This window comes from Eptesicus fuscus, chromosome 2 (assembly GCF_027574615.1).
Source record: "Eptesicus fuscus isolate TK198812 chromosome 2, DD_ASM_mEF_20220401, whole genome shotgun sequence".
In the NCBI taxonomy this organism is placed as follows: domain Eukaryota; kingdom Metazoa; phylum Chordata; class Mammalia; order Chiroptera; family Vespertilionidae; genus Eptesicus; species Eptesicus fuscus.
The window spans coordinates 53967697-53989411 of NC_072474.1; the positions used below are offsets into that span (position 1 = coordinate 53967697).

Sequence of the window (21715 nt, forward strand, 5' to 3'; positions counted from 1 at the left end):
CAGTGTTGCTCAGTGGTTGAGCATCGACCTATGAACCAGAAGCTCACAGTTCGATCCCGATCAGAGCACATGCCTGGGTTTCAGGCTTGATCCCCAGTAGGGGGCAGCTGATCAATGATTCTCATCATTGATGTTTCCCTTTCTCTCTCCCTCTCCTTTCCTCTCTGAAATCAATAAAAATACATTTTTTTTAAAAAAAAGGGTTAAAGTAAAATAAATGTGACACTATTTTCAAATGTTTTGTTTATAGGAAATTTGATAAGCAAATTTCATAAGGGGATTCTCCTGAGAATTATTACATCTCTTCCTGTCCTTTGAACATGATTTTTCCCCACGATAACTTAATAGAAACTACTTGCCACCCCAAAAGAAAGACCAGGAGAGCTAGTCTACATTATTGCAGCCATTTATTTGTTATGTGCTCATTAAGGTATTTAATTTCTCATGTGATTTTTAATTAGAAAATACATCCAAAAGCAAAACAGCACAGACATATATATATATATATAAACTTAAAAATGTAAAGAAACAGAAAATAGAGATTAATAGATAAGGCAAATGATACACTGAGAACCCAAACCCAAAACCTTAAAACACCTGGGGGATGAAGAGTGACAAACGGAAGCCACGCTGGATGTGTGTGTCATTACGCAGCATGTGTCCCGCTCCCTGCCTGCAGCCTCTCCTTCAACGGGGACCACGAGTCTGCAAACATCACCGACAGGTTAACGTGCCGCTAGCAGGTTCACGCTTGATCAGGGACAGGAAGACAGGATTCTCCATAGAAGTGACCCGAATAGAGTGCCCCTTGAAAATGGTACTACAAAGACATTTTTGTTGTAGATAATTTTTACACATAATGCTGGACTGATATTTTGAAGATTTAGACTCTTATTTCTGTTTGTCTTAATCCTAATCAAATGATTAGGTTTTAGCTTTAGACTCTAAATGTAACTGAATGAACAGGAAGTATGCAGGCTACTGTAAGCACAAGCACAAGCACAGCACAGCACAGCACAGGGGATTCTTGTTAGGCTGCTCCCTCAGGGGCCACGTTCTGTCCTTGTTATTCAAACTGGGAGGTCCTAATAGGGGGGTTTTAAAGTCGGGTACTATGATTTTAATCTGTATTGTACCAGGTACAGCTTTCCAAAATATACATCTAGAGAGATTAAAAGTAAATGCTCTACAATAAAGAGGTAATAATTTAAAAATGCTACTGACAGGGAACATTTATAATCAGAAAAATAAATATTCAGGGAGCTCACCAGAATAAGAAAGTGCTCTGCCTGAGTTTTTAAGAGATTAACGCTGGGGTGTTAAATATGGCATTCCCCACTGGTAAACGGAGATCCTTCTGGGTTATAATCAATATTTATTTCATAGAATTAACTGTTTTAGGAACCGACAGTAGAGAAGGATAAAGCACAATGATGATGATAAATTAGGAAGTAATGTTACACACTCTTAGGAATAAAATTTAGAGAAATGCAACATTATGTTCTATGAATAACATGCAGAAAGAAAAGTCTAATAAAATGATATATTAATGTAAGATAATTTTATAAGCAATCCAGGTCAAATAAAAATTTTTGAAGGAGATATCCAAATGCCATTGACTTATCAAATACTATCTTGGCATATAAGCTATAAAGGCAAAACTAAATAACAAAAAGAAACTTCTACCACACCACAACAAAACCACCAACTTCTTTATATTGTGTAAAGAAAAAGACTGACATTAAGATATGACAACGCATATTAGTCAGTATGTCTTCTATAGGTGGTTTCAGCAGCAACAAGAAATAATACACAATTCAGTTCCAGCACTTAAAACACACACACACACACAAACACATCCCGCTTCCCTACAAGATGCAGGGTGAGGAGATGGTTTGGAGTTGCTACTGGTGAGGCATTCCGTTTGTCATTTTGTGTCACTCTTCTCATTCTTCTATCCCCAGTTAATAATTATCTGCATATAATTTAAATCTGCTAGACCATAAATTAACAGCTTTCAGGACAGATGCCTTAAAAAGTTCTTAGGGAAGTTCAACAATTATCGTAGCCTAAAACTCCCCTCTACAACAAACACGTACACAATGGAAGTGAAGTCATTAGTAAGTGATAGGAGAGGAAGGACTTGGGGCTCCATCTCAAATTTAAAAGCACCTTGCTCCAAACAAATTTAAATTATAACTTAGTGGAATCATGAGCTTTCATCCATTCTGGGAACAAAGAGAAAAACTACCAAACGCTGTAATTTCTTTTCTTATTTTTTCCACAGTCCTCTGTCTTCATGTGGTAGCTACATATATTTTCCCTCCAAATGAAGAAAACAAATAATGGGCCAGCCTGAATAATTAACAACCAAACCTCTGTGCATAAAAGTTTTCAAACTTCGTGATCACATCTGGAAGTGGTTCATTTATTACTGAAAGAGAACTATCAAAATAAAATAAAAAACAATCTAAATTTTATCACATGCTCAAACCAATCTTTTATTTTTCTAATAGAGAATTCGAGAAAAAAAAATATTCTGCAGTCTCAAACCTTCATCAGTCAGTAGTACAACTCTGAAACTAATTCATTGTCAAAAAAGGGGTAATTTTGAGAGGGGAATATACCATAATTCCCAACCACTTTCTTTCTATTCATTCTCTTTAAGAGAGAAAACTCTCACAGTCCCAAGTTACTCAATTAGCTCCTTACCAGAGCATGAAGGAAGAGAGAAAAAAAGAGTTTGACTACTATAAGTAATAAAACAATGAATAAAAATGGTCATATTTTTAAAAAGGCAAAAATTTGAGACTTACAAGTTGTATGGTGGCATCTCATTGGCATTACACATTTTGATCAAAATCTCATTGACCTTTCCTACTGGAGTGATCAACTGTAAAATTTAAAAATGCATATAGTTTTAAAAAAGGGACACCTACTACTACTGATAAAACTCTGTTTAAACTCCTATTTATTGTTTGAAAGATGAACACTAATTTTTAAAAAACACAATGTTTTGCTTATTGATAAAGTATAAGGCATTTTCATTGCCTTTTACAGATTTACTTTTAACTACCTAAGAAGAAGAGCATAATTATTTCAGCATAGAAGTTGTAGTTTTTATTCTAAAATTCAATTCTTCGCTAATTTATTCTAAGATGAATTTAATAGTCAACCAGGAAATTGGTTTTTATAAAAGTTACTTTATGGGCAGAAAATACAAGGAAAAAGTAATAACAAATGTCAAACTGTCTCTACATTACGAAGCCAAATATTTCCTCATAGATTTGGTTTTTAAAGCTAGAATTTATCCCTTCAGAGTTACTATTATTTTTCAAAAATCCATATAAATATTAAACCTAAAAATTAATTGGTAATTTTAATTCTTCTCTTTCTCTTCAAATTTCTTTCTCTTCTCCTGAACTGTCGACTTTCAAAAATTCACAGAATGAGCATGTTTCTTGCAAAGTGGCTTGTCCTTCTTGGAGAAAAAGGTCTGACCTTCCAAACTTTCACAACATACCTGGGGGGGAAAGCATTATATAAGAGAATATCATTAGTTTATCAAGTGTGCATGAAGGAGAAAATGATTTTTATATAAGAGAATATCATTAGTTTATCAAGTGTGCATGAAGGAGAAAATGATTTTTCACCCAATAGTTAATAAAAGCACTTTAGTTGGTTGTTAGACATCCTGACAATCACAATGACTATATTTCATGTAATCTTTCAAGAACAATGAAGAATGACTTTTTCTGGAATGCATTCTAATTTATTTAAATTATTTATCATTATTTCTCTTTATTGGGGGTGAAGCAATTGGCCCTAAAGAAAAACTAACACCTAAAGAGGTCACACTAAATATAATTCCTCTTCCCAAATTCTAATCAATGCTTTTAATCTCCCTCCTGTTGTAGAGAACCAAAGCATTCAAACAGAAAACACAATTGCTTTACCAAACATTCCCAAGCCCCCCAAAACACAGGCATAGAATATTTGAGAGTTCTTTTTAATACATCCCTTTGTTTTTTATAGTGAAAACCCTGGTCAACCATCTCACTGCTGGATGATTATGCAGTCAGTTAGCTATCCACGTATATCTTCTTGTCTTTCCTAATGCCTTTGTTAATTATAATGCTCATGAAGACAAATCTGCTAAAAGTTTTCATTAATTGTTTAAAAATAGGTTTTTAATGATTTCAGAGAGAGAGAGAGAGTGGGAGAGAATCATTGATTTGCTACCTCCTGCCCGTCCCCTACTGGTGACCAAGCCCATAACCCGGGCATGTGCCCTGACCAGGACGAGCATGACTTCCTGGTTCATGGGTTGATGCTCAACCACCTGCCGGGCTAAAAGTTGTTCTTTAAATAAATTTTATAACATCTAAGAGACAAATGAGGTAAACTAGAGAGTTGAATGGTAACATTTGGAATAATCATTTGACTTCAATTAACATGACTTTTCTCCCTTCACCCAATAGGTAATAAAAGCTATTTAGATATATTAAAACTAATTTTCAAAAATCAAACATCTGAACAAAGTATCTTTATTGATATTTACTTGCTAAATTTCAAAAATATATCTTACGTTTATGTTAATCTCTGAATCTATGCTCATAAAAAAATAAAATAAAAAACATTAAAATGTCAAATGCATTAGGTAAACATATTACTGTATGTTTATTATAGTCTCAAAAAATATTCATGGACTATTGCTAATGAAAAAAATCACCCTATACTTTACTTCCAATGTTAATTCAATATATTTTTTATAATTATTTATTTCTATTTTAAGAAGTACCTGTGCTTCCAAAAATTACTAAAAACATTCCATTAAGAGGTGGTTGTTGTTTTTTTTAAGTAAAGGACTTTTAACTGTTTTTAAAAATATATAGCTTCTCCTTATAAACAAAAATGTATTAAAAATAGAATTTTCTCTAATGGGTAAGCATCTTATTCTATGCCAAATAATTTTTAAAAGTGCCAAAAATTTTTAATAAACAACTTTCAAAATCACTGTAAAAATATTTTTAGGTTTGAAGGATTGGAAGATACAATCACTGTTATTTCCAGTTAGTGTTTATGCTTGAATTGGCCATACTGTGCTCCTTTGTTTGGGGGACGAATTCACTTACTGAGCACACAAAGCAAGTGTCATGCCAGGTAAAGCCCAGGGCTTCCAGGAACATGTCGCCGGCTTCTATGGGAAATTCACAGCCATGGCAGATAGTACCAAAGAGGGCATAATAATCTGTGTGGGAAGGAGGAGACATAATTTAACATGACCGCTGTAGAATGACAGTTCCTAGAAAGCAGCAACAAAATCTGAATTGAATGAGATGATGAAGATAAAGTCACTAGTAGCCAGAAAACTGTCAGATGGCATATTTGGCTTGAGATACACTTGGTAAACATTACTTATACAAGTTAACATCCTTTATTCTATTTTTCTATGTAATATCTTTCATTTCTCTCCAACTATTTCAATGCCCAAATATGTATAAAAAAGAACACATAAGTTATCAATAGACATGACTACCTCAATATAATACAACAGAACTTCTAATAACTAGCAATAATAAGACTAATGAATTTAAATCAAGAAGAAATACCTGGCATTAGCAAACTTTGTAGTATATCAGATTTGGTAAGGAAGAAAAGTCACAGAAGACTTCCATGAATGAACGCCACAACTGAGTTTCTAGCTGGACTACATTACAATATTAGCCACTAAGTTTTTTTTTTGTTGCTATATTTTCCTTTCAATTTTATGACTTCATGCTTAAAATCATTAGCTAGAGAACACCATTTACTTGACAAAGGTTGTAGTTATAAAATATTAATAGGACTTCCTCCTGAAGAAAGCAGTTTTGACAAGATGTTTCTTCATTATTAGTAAACTAGAGGCTCAGTGCACGGAATTTGTGCACAGGTGGGGTCCCTAGCGGCTGCCGGCTGCTGGCTGCTGGCTGGGACCTCCCTTCCCACGCCTGCCTGCTGTCCCCCGGGGCCTCCCTTCCTGCGGTTGGCCGGCCAGCCCCACCCCCTGGTTCAACTCCCAGTCAAGGGGACAACTTGCATATTAGGCTTTTATTATACAGGATTAGATTTATTGGCATTTTAATTTTCTTTTGTATGTGTGTTTATTCCTGGTTCACTTTTTGGTCTTTGATGTTTTTAATCCAATCTGGGTTGGAAGAGGATGTAGGCTATCTTGTGCAACTTGATTCACCTTTCTTAGCAATCTTTAATATTCCTTAGCACTCTTTGTTCAACACAGCCACAGAGTTCTACTGTGTGCCAGGCACTGTTTCTAGGCTCTGGTTGGAGGTATGGTGGTGAAGAAGACAGATGTGATTGCGCTCCTCATGAGGCTTATATTCTCCTTGGGAGCAGACTGTCCTAATTTATTGTATTTTTAAAATAAATAACAAATAATTTCAGATTCTAAAAAGTACCATGAAGGAAAGAAAACGGTGATGTGATATAAAATAACTGAGGGATGTAAAATAACTGTTATATAATATAACATTATAGGTGGGTTAAAGAAGGCTCCCTGAGGAGGTAATGGTTATGTTGAAACTTGAAAAGGGAAAGAGGGACCACCACGGAAAAGCTGGGAAAAACATCCAGTCAGAAGAAAGAGCAACACAAAAGCTCTGAGGTGGGAAGGACCTTCACATGCTCAGAAGCAACACAGGGGCAGGTATGGCTGGAGGCTAGAGGCCAGTGACTGGAAGGAAGGTGGCAGGAGTGAGGTTGGCAAAGCCGGCCCTGGGAAGGAATCTAGTTTTTACTCTAATGGAAGCCATGAAGGTATTAAGCACTATCGGATTCACATTTAAACAAATGTTCCCATAACTGCTATTTGAGGACTGGGGAACAGAAGATATACCATTTAGTTGGCAATTACAATGCCCAGGCAAAGGGTGAGAATGCGTTGGATTTAATGTTATGGATAAAAGGAAGAGAAAGGAATGAATTCAGTATACAGATTGGGGGTATAAGTTAGAACTTATTAATTAAATTGGACATAGGGAGAAGACGGGGAAAAGCAGAATCCCAGATGGCTCCTAGGTGTTGGAATAGTGGACTGGGTTAAGAACAGGTCTGGGAGGTTAAAGAAAAAGAACAAAAATAGACCAAGGTGATTAGAAGTGACATTTAAATAAGACTTCAATAATGTTTTTCCCTTCCTGCAAGCAATTTCAGGGTTTTAAAAATATGACTTCTTAGGCTATATTAAATATTATATTAAGGCTAGTTTTATATATGTTTTGACTAGATAGGAATTACCTGACAGCCAAAATGTCTTGCAAAGCTTTTAAAACAAACAGCTCTTTCTTCAGAAGAATTAAGTGCATTACAAAATGTGAAATATTCTGGTTGAATCAGGGCAGACAGCTTATAGCCAACCTGTCCCCCAAAAGCTCATGGGGTAGGTAGTTCACTGGAATTTCCACAGGGCTTCTGGCCTGACATAGATCAAGATTGGTCCTAACTAGGGAACTAAGAGAAAGGTGAAAACAAGAGGACACTGAGCGAGCAAAAATGGAGTGGTATTGACCAGCCTCAAATTAGAAGCTGACTGCTCCTTTAACTTGACTCTGTGGAACAGTTCCTTCTTCCAGCACCACACTTTGATATTCAAGGTAGAACAACAATAAAACTCCATAGTGGGAATGCAGTATAGTGAGTGAAGGCATGATGATATTTTATTTTTGGAAAAAATGTGTATGTAGTAGTAATATCTAGGTAAGGGTAATATTAATAAATAAGCATTATGAAAGTCCACTTACAGCCTTTGGGAAGGAAAAGGAAGTGTCCAGAGTTAGTAGATTGGTCCTTAGAGCCTAGTTTATTAAAAATAACTTTACCAAGGGAGTAATCCAAGCCAGGATTACCCTCCTATTCAGTAAAAGTAACACAGGACTTCCAATTTATTGTCAAGGTAATTGTCTTAAAGAGAAAATCATTATCATATACAAAAGTTGAACATCTGTCATGTTTATAACCAATCAAAATTTACTTACTGAAGTTGAAGATGTGGCTGTAAGCTACATAATTTGTTAGAATTTATAAACATAAATTATTGAAGATTCAAGCAAAATATTTTTCTCCTAAGTAATGCTTACATGCTCACATCTCTTAGGTTGGGAATATCTATTTTGACAGAGTCGGACAAAATTATATATAGATTTTTGCTATATGTTTAGGGTAACCTTAAATGTTTCTAAAATAATTAGGAAAATTATTTTGCCTAGATTTTTGCTATATATTTAGGGTAACATTAAATGTTCCTAAAATAATTTAGGAAAATTGTTTTGCCTAATATTTCCTTTCAACTTTATAGAAATATAAGGGTTGATGTTTTACCTTCATTCAAAACTTAAGAAACTACCGGCTTCAGAAGCTTACCGGTCTCACAGTAAGGCTCGCCATCCTCCAAGTGGAAAACATTGTTACGAATGGGCTTTTCACAGGCCACACACACAAAACAGGAAACATGCCAAGTTTGTTTCAAAGCATTGATGACTTCCTGTTATAGAAAAATAATTGGATGTGAAAAAAAGATGACAATATACAAATACTTATTCTACTAGCTAAACCAATAGCCATTCTAAACTGACCCAAAGTAGACAGCTATATGTTGTCTTTGTCTTGAGCTTTCCTCCTAAGTAACAGGGGATATGTAAGGACAGACTTGAAAATCATCTCAACTAATGCACTTTTTGTGCATTTTTCACAAATACTACCAATAAACTTATTTAAAGAATGATTAGTGTGTTAAACATTATACAAGTGGTGAATAAAGGAAGCATTTCATAAGCGCTTGCTATAATACATTCTGCTTTCTCTCAAAGGGTGTCAGGAAACATTAACTTATAAAGGTTCCATAAGATTATCTTGAAAATCTCATGGATGAAGGGCAAACATTTAAAAACTAAAACAAACCTATACTTTGGTGCATTACGAAAACAATAACCTAATCAGTGTGATCCAATCAGTTTAACACGTGTTTAGTGTTTTGGGAATCAGCTGTGACTGTACTAAGCATACTCAAGAGTATCTAAAATTTGAACCATAAAGCATGGATTCTAGCCAACAATGGCCCTATGATTAAATATACCAAGTATCAAATATTTTAATTAGTAAAAGTCTTGGGCAGTTGGTTTTGCAAGGAATCATTTCTTTGGATTGAGAGAAAGAGATGAAGCCATTAAAAAATCATTTTTGAAGAATAGTTAATAACATGGGAATTTACTCTTTCCATATTATTTATCACAAAAAGAAGATGCTATACATAAAGTATGGTTATTATTTTGTAAGTGATTTATTTATAAGGAGCAAACTGGAAGAAAATCCATCCTAAGGTTAACAGGAATTACCTGGGATTGGTAAATATATAGGTCATTTTAATTTCATTCTTTACATTTTTTTGTATTTTCTAATTGTTATAAGGAGAAATGTTTTCTCTTTTAATAAAAATATTATGAAAATAAAAGAAAACGATATAGAATACATTAGCCATAGAAAATGCCAGAGTTCACTATTGAAGAACAATGGAAAGAAATGACAGTTATTTAGATCCCAAAAGATTACCATGAACATGTACTACAAATGTGCAATCAACCAAATCATTTCCCAAGGCTTCAAGTATATCCGTCCCTTTATATACTTGAGACAGGTTACTATTCCTTCTTTAGTAGGTATTCATGTAACAGTGGGGATTATAACCCACCCCACCATTCTTTTGACATTGTTTCTGTCAATGCTGACTCTGATTAATATGTAGCTTATAGATAAACAGCATGTTTGTATAAGAATCCTAGGAACTAACTTCAGAAGATACAGACTCGGACCTTTGGTCATCCCAGTTCCGGGAGATTTGCTGACCTTCAACCATACAACCAGGATAACGCAGAACTGGATGACACCAGACCATCACCGGACCAGTTCAAGATCCTTATTGGAATGGACTGTGCTGGTCTGCACGTAGAGAACTTTTCAACCCAACCCCCTTGATTTCTTTGTTCTGCTTTCCCTCTCCCTCCTTATGAAAACCTCTGCTTTCACTGAGGTGGGGAAATGGGATTTGCAACATGAGTCCCCCTGTCTTCTCAGGTGACTGGCACTTGAATAAGCTTCTTTCCTTTTTACCAGCATTTGTCTTGCGAGTTTGGCTTTCGAGTGGCAGGCAGTCGAACTTTGGTTTCGGTGACATTCGAACAAATAAAACGCAATCCAGAGGCTCTGTCCTTTAGTGAAGGGCTGGCCCACCTCTGAAGCAATGAGTGTAAGGCTTCCATTTCCTAGAGCATCATTTGGTTCTAAGACTGTTACTTGACTTTGTTTTATTAATTATTCTAGAATCCTTAGGTTTATATACTAAAACAGTATTAATGTATTAATTTTCATTTGGGAAGGTGCAGCCTGAATCATTCTATCCTTTTGTTCCAAAAATATTGTATAAATTAATAATATAGAAATATTTCATGTGGTATATTATTGATTTCTAAGTGTCCTCAAAGTTTTAGGCATACTTAAAGATATATTCTAACACTAAGACTACTCTATAATTTATGCTCACTTTTCTCCTGATATTAATTTAGAGTTTCATTATTATATTTTCATACTGAGAATAGCAGAATTCAGCAATGCCATTTCCAAATTTTGTGTTACTGGCATGAGTTTCGTATGAGACCAGGCAACTTGGCTGCTTCTAAAGTAAAATTCCAACTCCTGGTCGCCCATAGGAAATGCCTGACTCTTACTTTGTAATTGCAAACTGGGTATTCCAGGGTAGGAAATTCATTCATTCATTATTATTCATTATGTACCTGACACCTAAATTACTCCTTTTTTTTTTTCAAAAAAATTAAAAAGGTGTGGTTTTATTATTTTTCTATACTCTCATAAAACTGAGTTATATTTTTAAACATTATATGCATTCAAGAAAAATATATCATTTATAAGCCTGTTTTATATACTTCACGAGATCTGTGCCCTGTGCTTGAACCCTGACAAATAGGGAAATGCTGCTCTTATAAAAGCTATGGAATTTAATTTAAAACAGTGAAGGTGTCAGTTCTGAGAACTCTGATATGTGTGTGGTCCTGTACGACCTCTTCATTCCTGAGCAAACAGGGTCCTGTTGAGGTAGCACACCCACAGTAAATTACTTTTCCTCACAGTGGCTAGACTTTCACCAGACAAGCCAACACTCAGTAAGACAAAACCAAAGACAACTTACCACCCGTAAGTCCTATCTACAGAGGTTTGTTTAGTGTTGCTTTACAGTAATAAATAGTGATGAAATAGAGAAGGTATCCAGCAAGAAGGAAAAAAAATGTCACAATGATAGAAGGGGTTCATGACAAAAATTATTCTATTTTAAAACTCACTCAGAATGAAAAGATTTCCAATACTTACTCCAAGGATCTTCCTTTGGCATCGGCCACATTCCGGAGCAAAGAATTTCTCATAGCACAGCTCACAATACAGGGCTCCCTTTTCCTCCACAAATCCGATGTAGGCCATTGTATTTTTGCAGTGAGCACAGTTAAATTCTTCTGGGTGCCAGGATTTCCCCAGGGCCACGAGGAACGGTCCCCTGTCAGAAGTACAGAGATCAAGTTGGCTCAGGAATCAAAGCTTCTCAGGTTTGCCTGGATCGGACCTCTTTTGTACAATGTCTAAACAATGAAAGATCTGCTCACTTCTCCTTCTCAAGGACTCAACGCATGGGTGCTGTGAAGTTACACAGGAACTCTGTGCATTTATGTGAAAAGAGGGGAGGGGTAAGAACACTGAAGGGCCATACTCCCGCCCCTTTATTCTATCTTCAAGCGATTTGGTAGTTATGTGTTTTGAGTTATAATGAGTGAGTCTGTCTGTGTCATGATTATGATTAAGAATGAAGATGTTAACTGTGATAGAAAATAAAATAACTAGAAAAAAATGTTGTTTAGGCAGAGATGAGAGTTTGGCATTTCTATAAAATAAACAAAATAAAATTCTCAATTTGGTAATGTTAGGGTCTTAAAAATAGTACTGCCCGATAAGACATCCCAGTCAATTTCTCTTCCCCACACATAGTTTCATATTATTTCTCAACTTTATTAAACCCATCAAATCCTCACCCTCCAAAATGACTGCAGAAATTGTAAACTTGTATCGGAGATTGTTTGAAGCTACTTGGAAAGGTTTTATTTAATTGAAACATGACTTATTTTCAATGCACATGTATATCAAGGTAACAAATGTTTGTAAAGAGATTTTTCCCCTACAAAATGCCATACAGTCATGAACTGTTAGGATGGATTCCATTTGCTTGACAGGAATCCATTATGAAGCCTTATCTAGTCACGAAGCCTGTAGAGATTAACCATTTCAGCCTCTGCAACATTCTTTTCAGTAGCTGCATCACACTAATTTTTATTCATAGAGCAGCTTTACCTCCAAGGCACTTTTACATTTATCTAATTTGTCCGCACAACATCCATGTGAGATAGTCCAGGGCAGTTATTAAAAACTCAGTTTAACAGATGGAGAAGCTGAGATACAGAATGTTCAAAATATATGACAAATTCCGTAAAATCACTGATTGAGTGAAGGCCAGAAGCTGAATTTCCTGATTCCTAGTATAGTGCTCTAGTGAACTGATACTCTGCTTTTGATATCCTCATCGTCGGTTACTGTCACTGAGCCACCATAGGGTAGTTGTTATTAAGATCAAATACCTGACTTCTAGGCAGATTAATAGGAAAGTCACAGTAATAAGCATCATAAAGTCACATCATTTTTATTTTTTTTATTTTTTTTAGTTTTAGCCTTATGTTATTTAGGCAATAATATAAACCCTGATATACAGTAACTATCTCCCATTAGGAATTCTTTGCGAATACATTGATGTTTACTAAGAACCAGCACTTAATTCTGCAAGAGTCAAGAAAGTAGAAGGGCTCTTGATAATGACTAAAATGTGTTCTGTGGGATATAAGAGGCTATTTTCTCATCCCACTTTTTGTTGCCTTGTATCTTTTTTAAAAAAGAACTTAAATTTTTATTTTTCAATTACAGTTTACATTCAATATTATTTTGTATTAGTTTCAGGTACACAACATAGTGATTAGGACAATCAGATACTTTACAAAGTGTCCCCCCCTCCGAATATTTCCAGTATGCACCTGGCACCATACATAATTATTAAAATATTATTATTGACTATATTCCCTAGGCTGTACTTTACATCCCTTTGACTATATTGTAACTACCAATTTGTACTTCTTAATCCCCTCACCTTTTTCTTATTAATGTGCAATTTTGTATAAGCTAGTGCATGCAGTTCTCTTAGCACTTGAGACTAGTCCTTTATTATTTTTTAAAAAACGTTAGGGTACTATAGTTTTGTTAACACTAACAAGGAATGCCTTTGTTAACTAATTCCTGGGGTGGGGGTGGGGTGGGGGAAGAAGGGCCACAGATCACCTACTATGTAACCAATTATGTTACTTTTGGTAGGTTGCCTCTCAATTTTGAACTGGTTTATAAGTAACAGTCCTGCTCAACAACTTCCTTCTTTCATTTTTTCAGTATATATTTGGCAAGTAGTTTTCCTTCAAAGACAAACCAAGAAGTCATAGTGTTCAAAGTTAGACAGAGTTTTTAAGAAGCTTAAGCTTTTCCACCAGGTGGGTATCTGGTTATATATGCCAGGCTAAATTTATTGTGACTGTAATGTAAGATATGGTAGAACTTTAGGGTTTTATGCTACCACTAGAGGCCCAGTGCAAGAAAATTCGTGCACTGGGAGGGGAAGTTCCCTCAGCCCGGCCTGCCCATTCTCACAGTCTGGGAGCCCTCAGGGGATGTCCTACTGATGGCTTAGGCCCACTCCTCTGCAGGAGGTCACTGGGCTGATCAGGGGAAGGTGCCGCCTCCATCACCCCACTTCTGCTGCCACTGCCGGCCCTCACAGCCTCCGTGGCTGCCGGCCCTCCTCGGCCCTCACAGCCACTGTGGCTTTGTCCAGAAGATATCTGGTCTAATTAGCATATTCCCTTTTTATTAGTATTGATTGTTTGGACATTAAAGTAGTTCAAAACAATTTACCAGAGTGATATATATATATACACATACACATACACACACACACACTAGTAGCCCTGCACATGAATCCGTGTGCCAGTAGCTCTCTGTGGGGTGGGGGGGGGGGGGGGGCCTGGCCGCTCCGTGCCCACTGCCTAGAGGCTCTCCATGACCCAGAGGCCCATCCATGGCTGGGCGTGGAGCACTTGCCTCGTCGCCGGGGCAACGATGCAAGCGTCCCCCCAGCACCCCGGCCATTCCGTGCCCGTTGCCCAGAGGCCATCCACGGCCGGGGTGGAACGCTTGCCTCGTCGCTGCGGCAACGAAGCAAGCATTCCGCCAGGCTGCTCACAGTAGCCATCCCCCCACCCCCCGGACTGGGGGAGCTGGTGGGGCTGAGAGGACTGGGTGCCGCCATCTTGTGGCTCTGGGTGCCGCCATCTTTGTGACGGAGTGACAGTTAATTTGCATATTACCCTTTTATTAGATAGGATGAGTACATCTTCAGTTCATACACAAGCCTGGATGGCCCCATGAGACCAGTATCCTTAGGCTTCTCAGTTTGTAAAAGAAGTCAACCAACCTCAAACTCCGAATACTGTTAAAGCAAAGGGTTGGTATGTACTTGGAATAAAGTTTTACTTCTGGAACACATCTATCAGTGTTACCAAACAGTTAACAACATTCATCTTAGGGGGAAAAAAAAGAGATTTAAGAAAATTGGTTAAGAACAATAAAATCCATTTTCTAAAATATGTGTTGAGATCAACTCAAGTCCAGCAGAGAAACGGGTTCTGCAAATCAGAGAGACCCATTCCACAGAATTATTCCTTTAATGGCCAGTGTTCAGTGTGATGCCATCAGTCTGCACTGACACCTGCTACAGAATACAGCTCCATGGAACCCACCTCTGCTCTTCCTACTGTTCAAAGTGTTCTTCGTTAGACCACACAGGGCCATTTTCACAGGCTTCCTTGGAGAAATTCCTTTCAGATTTTTGCAATAAGAACAGTTTTGCTTCTTCTGAGTAATAGAAGTATTTATCTCACTGTATAGTAATTTGCAAAATTTAACTCCTTTTTTGTTGACTGTTAGAAGGCTTGAAGCCAAATTTAGTCTAACCATAGCAAGTCTGTGTGTCATTGCTGTATGTCTTATCCAATCTCAATGACAAATTTCTGTCCAGTGTTCATTTTTAATAGTCCCATTCAAGACTTTTATTCTTCTTTTGATCCCTTTTGCGATTTAGAAGGTTTTCCTTATTACATGCATTATTTTTTTTGGAAAGCTTTCTGGACTAGAGTCCACTACAAAAAATGGATAAATAATACTGTCCATTGAAAGGGTAATTTTAAGATATTTCCTTAGTTTCTTTATCATATTTGAATAGTGAATGATCTTAACAACAATAAAGAAACTCCCTCTGCACCTTTAAAAAGTGAGTTGAAAATGACCCTTGCTCCTGCCAAATCTCCTTTCTTAAACAAACACGCTCTGTGCAGATTCTGACCTAACCTGATACTCCTTGGCTGCACTGAGAGTATCTTCCATCAATGCCCTTAAAGTTATGTAGAGATTAAACAATAACATCTTTTGCTTATAACGAAGTACTCGCTTCTCTGTGTCAGCAGAGACTAATTTAACAAATTCATTAACACAGGATTAGCACTGAAGCAGTTCTTCTAGTTCCGGGTAGGACTGGGTTTCCATCTGTAAACTGGAATGACAGGCTTGGATAACCGCAAAGTGGAATTAAGTATTCAGCTACCTCTTATGATACTCCGCACCTCATGAGGCCTTACTAAATACTTGTTGACTGACGAAGGGAGCGAGGGGAAAGAGTTAAAGCACTGATTGGCTGGGGGAAGAGCTTTGGCATGAAACTTTTCTCCCTGTTTCTCTTCTGTGAGACTTATGCCAAAAAGAAAAAAATAAATAAAGAGCTAGGGAAAGAAGCTAAGAGAAGAGGTCAGAGAAAAAGAAAAGATTACAAATAGGTGAAAAGAATTGCAAATTCATTTTTTAAAAAGATTTTTTTAAAACTGATTTTTAGAGAGAAAGACAAACATAGATCAGCCACCTTGACCAGGAATCAAACTGGCAACAGGATGACGCCAACCAAATGAGATACACCAAACAGGCACAACCTAACAGGGATTTAACTTAGAAATCAAATGCTTACTTCTTGCTTCCCTTGGTTATTTAGTTTTCACAATAACTCCCAATGATAGACATGAACTCTATAAACAGATGAAGCTAACATCTTAGAAGTTTGGTAACTTTCCTAAGATCCCGGTGAATGATGACTGTAAAGCTGGACCCTCCAAGGCCCAGCCACCATAGATTAAACATTGTATTTGACTAAAACTTTCTACATCAATAAATGTTAAAAACAAAAGAAGTTTTTTAAAAAAATGAAAAGTCAATCAACAAAAGTTTAAAACAAAGCACATAAAAAAGAACGCACATGCTCCAAACTAAATATGGAATCTAATGTTCTACTTAACTAGACATAATAAATAATAAAAATGTATAAGCCAGCCGAAACCGGTTTGGCTCAGTGGATAGAGCGTCGGCCTGTGGACTGAAAGGTCCCAGGTTCGATTTCGGTCAAGGGCATGTACCTTGGTTGCAGGCACATCCCCAGTAGCGGGGTGTGCAGGAGGCAGCTGACCGATGTTTCTCTCTCATTGATGTTTCTAACTCTCTATCCTTCTCCCTTCCTCTCTGTAAAAACTCAATAAAATATCTAAAATAAAAAAAAAAAATGTATAAGCCAGTATGTATTATGCTCAACTTTTAGGGAGGGCCTACCATGAGCAAACAATCTTAGAAAAACAGAATGAAATAAAAAAGATTATTGGGAGAAAATGCACAGCACACACATACAGAGTCATAAATACACACAAACGCACATGCAGGAAGAGAAAAGAGTAAAAGAAAATGAAACACAGAGATTATCTTTCAAGATTTATAATATTTCAAAGTAGAAATTCTAACAATCCTTCCAAAAATTTAGAAACATTGTATTTTGACACCCTTAATTCTTCATTCTCAGTGGGTTACGCCCAAACTTTCCAATTTGGACCACACAAAAAAATATATAGTTCTTCTTTCATCGAGTACCACCTTTAACTTAATAGTCCTTTAAAATACTGCATTTAAAAGGTTGTAAGGACTTTTTATTTTGAAAGACACGCTTGTTAAGAATAAATGCATAGGTAAAATGAGCCCCAATCATAATAATGAATCAAAAGAACAAGTTCTAAAAAATGGTAATATTGATAAGTTAAAAACAAGTTTATTGGAGGCAATTATAGTCAATTCTTTATGTTGAGGTTATTAGAAAATTAGAAAAGCAGGAGAAATGTGTGATTCCATATGAGACAAGTAGAATATAATTTTAATTTGGCAATACTAATATCATTCATTCCTCCAAATATTTTTAAAAAGTTCCTTCATCAACTGAACAAGTATTTACTAAAGGCAGTGATATGTGCCAGGCCTTGTTCTGGGAGCAGAGACCATAGCAAGAAACAAGGCCAGAAAAAGCCCTGCTTTCATGGACTTACATTCTAGTATGAGGGAGAGAGACAACAAAAGGGATAAATAAAATATACGGTATGTTAGATTTTAAATGCTGAAGATACAAATGAAGAGGGAGGGAAGATTGGGAGACTGTGTGTGTGTGTGTGTGTGTGTGTGTGTGTGTGTGTGTGTGGGTGGGGGGGTGGTGTGTGTGAGGGGAGGGGTAGGCCAGGAATACCCTGATAATTGAGTAAAGACCTGAAGGAGAAAGTGAGCTAGGCAAATACCTAGGGGAAGAGAATTTAGGCAAAGGAAACAGCAATTTTTCAGTACAGTAACTCTGAAATTTTGGTCTATGTTTTGCTCATAAATCTTGGTCTGTGTCTTTGTTTCCTTAAATTCAGGGACTAACACATTAGGCCAAAAACCTTTTATTTTTAAGTAAAATCTTAACCGGAAGGGAAAACAAAGTCTATTAATAAAGGAGTGCTCAGAGATTGGAATGGATGGTGAGGCACCCAAAACACTCTGTTGGCCTCTCCTTGGGATAACTGAGATGGCTCTTCTTATGAAAATTACTGATCGAGAAACAATTCAGTAATTTAAAATTCTCTTTCTCACTGCAATCAACAATGGGTTGACTGAATGTGATTGTTCTGGTGCAGGCAAACACAGAACGATAATATTGGGGCAATTTTTTTTAAAGCATTCCATATCTAAGAAGAAATTCAAGCACCATGAATCCCTTACTTCTTTCAGAAAGATGCTAAGAGGCTAAATATGAATGGCCCATTTAACTCCATGTAGTGCATGCAAGTGGTCAACAGATTTTAATGCCACCAGATGTGACAGGCAAGGAATAAGCTAGAGTTTTCATAAGCCCGTTCGACCAGGGAAACTAAAATGTGGTTTTGGCTACATTAGTCTGATTTTCTGTTTCCCTATTACACCAGCACTCCAACAGTCAATCTATTCATGAGGTAAGAGTGGAAGAAATGGTACTCCTATCACAAATGGATTAGAACTGTTCCATAGCAAACTCAATCAAAGTTGCAGTAGAATTTCCTAAAATGTAACACCCTATCCATCTGTAAAAAGCAACTAATTAAAGTAATGCTGAAATATACAATTTAGGCAAAAGATTCATAATCTTTTCTAGATTCAAATTGAACAAAATTTTAAATATTAGATACAAATAAAATGATGTATGGAATTTTAAGCTAAATATGGACTATAAGAGATAACAGTTCAGCCCTTGCCAGTGTTCTAAGTGGTTAGAACATACCGAAGGTTCAATCTTGGCCTGGTCAGGGCGAGTGTGGAAGGCAATCAATCAATGTGTCTTTCTCACATCAAAGTTTCTCTCTCCCTCTCCCTCTCCCTCTCTCCCTCTCCCTTTCTCTCTCTCTCCCCCTCTCTCTCTCCCTCTCCCTACCCCCATTACCCTCTATCTAAAACTCAATGGAAAAAGATTAACAAAAAACAAACAAATAAAAAGATAACCACTTCAGCACTAACATTTAGTGATTCAGGTTTCTGAGGTTTTAAAAAACAATTAACTTTGCTAAAAATAAAATAAAACAGCCCTAGCTGGTTTGGCTCAGTGGACAGAGCACCAGCCTGCAGACTGAAGGGTCCCGGGTTCGATTCCAGTCACGGGCACATGCCCAGGTTGCAGGCTCAATTCCCCCCCACCCCCCGCCAGGGGGCATGCAGGAGGCAGCCAATCAATGATTCTCTCTCATCATTGATGTTTCTAACTCTCTCTTTCTCCCTTCCTCTCTGAAATAAAAATATAAATAAAAAAATAAAACACAAAATTTGCCTCAATCTGGCTTCATTAAAAAATGTTTTTGAAAATGTCAAATATTTAGAAAAGAAATATAAAATAAATAATATAAATTTAAAACAAACAAAATAAATTACACTGCGGTAAACAATATTACATATTGTAAACAAACAATATAAATTCTGAAATCTTAAACTTCTTAGAGTTTGCCAGGTTGCAATATCCTGTATGGAAAGTATCAAGCCTATAACTGCAGCTTGTTTTTAAAACAGGTGTACAAGAGAATGTCACTTGATCCAATGCCTCCTTGCTTTGGTAAGTGATACTGGCATTGAGGCCAAGAACTAGAATTATGCTTTGACTGGGCCTATGAAGTGACACAATCTATTCAAGCTGCTTCAGCATTTGAGCACCAAGCAAATGTGCTGTGTTAGTTACTGTTAGAAGATCTTGACATGAAGTAATCCCTGGTCCTATTAACTTCCCTATAAACGAAGCGTTCAAGTTTATTTTTTAAAAAATATATTTTATTGATTTTTTACAGAGAGGGAGAGAGATAGAGAGTTAGAAACATCGATGAGAGAGAAACATCGATCAGCTGCCTCCTGCACACCCCCTACTGGGGATGTGCCCGCAACCAAGGTACATGCCCTTGACCGGAATCGAACCTGGGACCCTTCAGTCCGCAGGCCGACGCTCTATCCACTGAGCCAACCCGGTCACAGCTCAAGTTTAACTAATAACAAGTGCTGAGATAATTCAGAGCCATATAAAATTTAACAGACGGGAGAGCAATAAGCAATGGCCATTTATGTCATTAACATAATATATATTTATTTCACATGACAAGAAGATTGTGCATTAAAATCACATCCTGATCTAGCATTAAAACTGAAATAAACCAAGGTAGGAAGGGTGGGGAATATAATTTCTCTCCAGACTAAGTTTTTCAGATGTGCTGATGGTGATGATTACAGGCTGCCACATAATTTGATAATCAGACAGCATGAATCAGCAACTGATATAGTTTGACTTTTTGTTAACCCATCCAATTACATGCTTACAACAACACACAAATAGCAGTGACTCCTGCCTTCATGGAGGGTGTCTCTGCCCACCATGTAGTATCCCAAAATACCAGTCTACATAACCAAAGCACCATACTTAAAGAAGCAATGTGACAAGTTAGAATTTTTTATTTCATTCATATTAAACCTAATATAACTAAAAAGTGTCTCATTTACTGGAGTAAAACAGTACCAAACTAGATTTTGTAATAGTTTAAGTATTTCTGCAAGGCAATAACCCTATATGTAGTACTTGTAGAAAAATGAGTCTAGCTGAATTAATATTGCAGCCTGAATGATGAGTGGGTCTTGAGTCCTGCGTGCCCTGTTCCTGTCAAACATTCGCTGAGTGCCTCTGTGTGCTGGATACTGCACTGGACTGTGGGAACCTCTGATTTCTCCTCTTTCCATAACCACTGCCACTGCTCCTGGCTAATTCCTAGTAAGCAGGCACTACTCACTATGGAAAATACAAACAGCTTACAAAATATCGTATTATGATTCCATTTCTGTAAACAACATCGGTCCTGTGTTTGTTTTAAAAGTGTGAATTAAAATACTAACAGTGGCTATCTTAGGAAGTGGAATTAGGGGTGAATTTTTGCTTTCAGTTTTTCTATATTTTTGATATGTCACAATGAACATGGACTACCTTTAAAATATGAAAGCTATTTTATTTTTAATCACTTATTATTTAATAGTGGGTTCAGGAGAAATGTATTTATATTTGGTTCTTAAATAAAGTATTGAGGCTTCTTGGGCTCCCTTGTAAGTATTAATTAGACACATTCTCCTAAGCAATAATTATGTAATAGAGGAAGGGAAAATACAAGTTAAGTCTCAACCTTAGGGAAACCATTGTTTCCACTATTTCAAAACAGGATAAATTAAAAACAAGGGAGAGCATGAGCAGTCATTTCAACTGGTCATTTGCTACTACCAACAAGGCAACTCCAAAGGCAACAGGTCCTGCTGGTGGGTCCCTGCAGTCAACATTCACACCTAAACCTCGGAATGTTTTAAAAGCCACTTATTAAGAAATGCTCAGAGTAATAAGTACCAGTATAGTGCACTCACTTAAGATCTCTGGGCCTTTTTTCCTACGTAGAATTTAAAAGACAATAAGGTAAGATTTGGATAAAAATATTATAAAGGAGCAAGTTTTGATATAATCTAAAATTTAAAGCATTTATGTATATACTAGAGGCCCAGTGCATGATTGAATCATGCACGGCTAGGC

At 36.7% G+C, this 21715-nt stretch overlaps 1 protein-coding gene across 4 annotated transcripts in view; it reads right to left on the reverse strand.

The window, feature by feature from the left end:
• Positions 1-369: 369 nt before the first annotated feature.
• The window catches only part of PDLIM5 (PDZ and LIM domain 5), a 219030-nt gene continuing 197684 nt past the window's right edge, over positions 370-21715 (reverse strand). For all 4 annotated transcript variants that reach the window (XM_028148233.2, XM_028148231.2, XM_028148229.2 and 1 more), the window contains 4 exons: positions 11434-11614; positions 8419-8539; positions 5136-5251; positions 370-3523 (listed from right to left, as the gene is read on the reverse strand). In XM_028148233.2, the coding sequence (XP_028004034.2) occupies positions 3434-3523; positions 5136-5251; positions 8419-8539; positions 11434-11614 (508 nt within the window). In that variant the 3' untranslated portion in view covers positions 370-3433. The remainder of the gene's footprint in view (positions 3524-5135; positions 5252-8418; positions 8540-11433; positions 11615-21715) is intronic.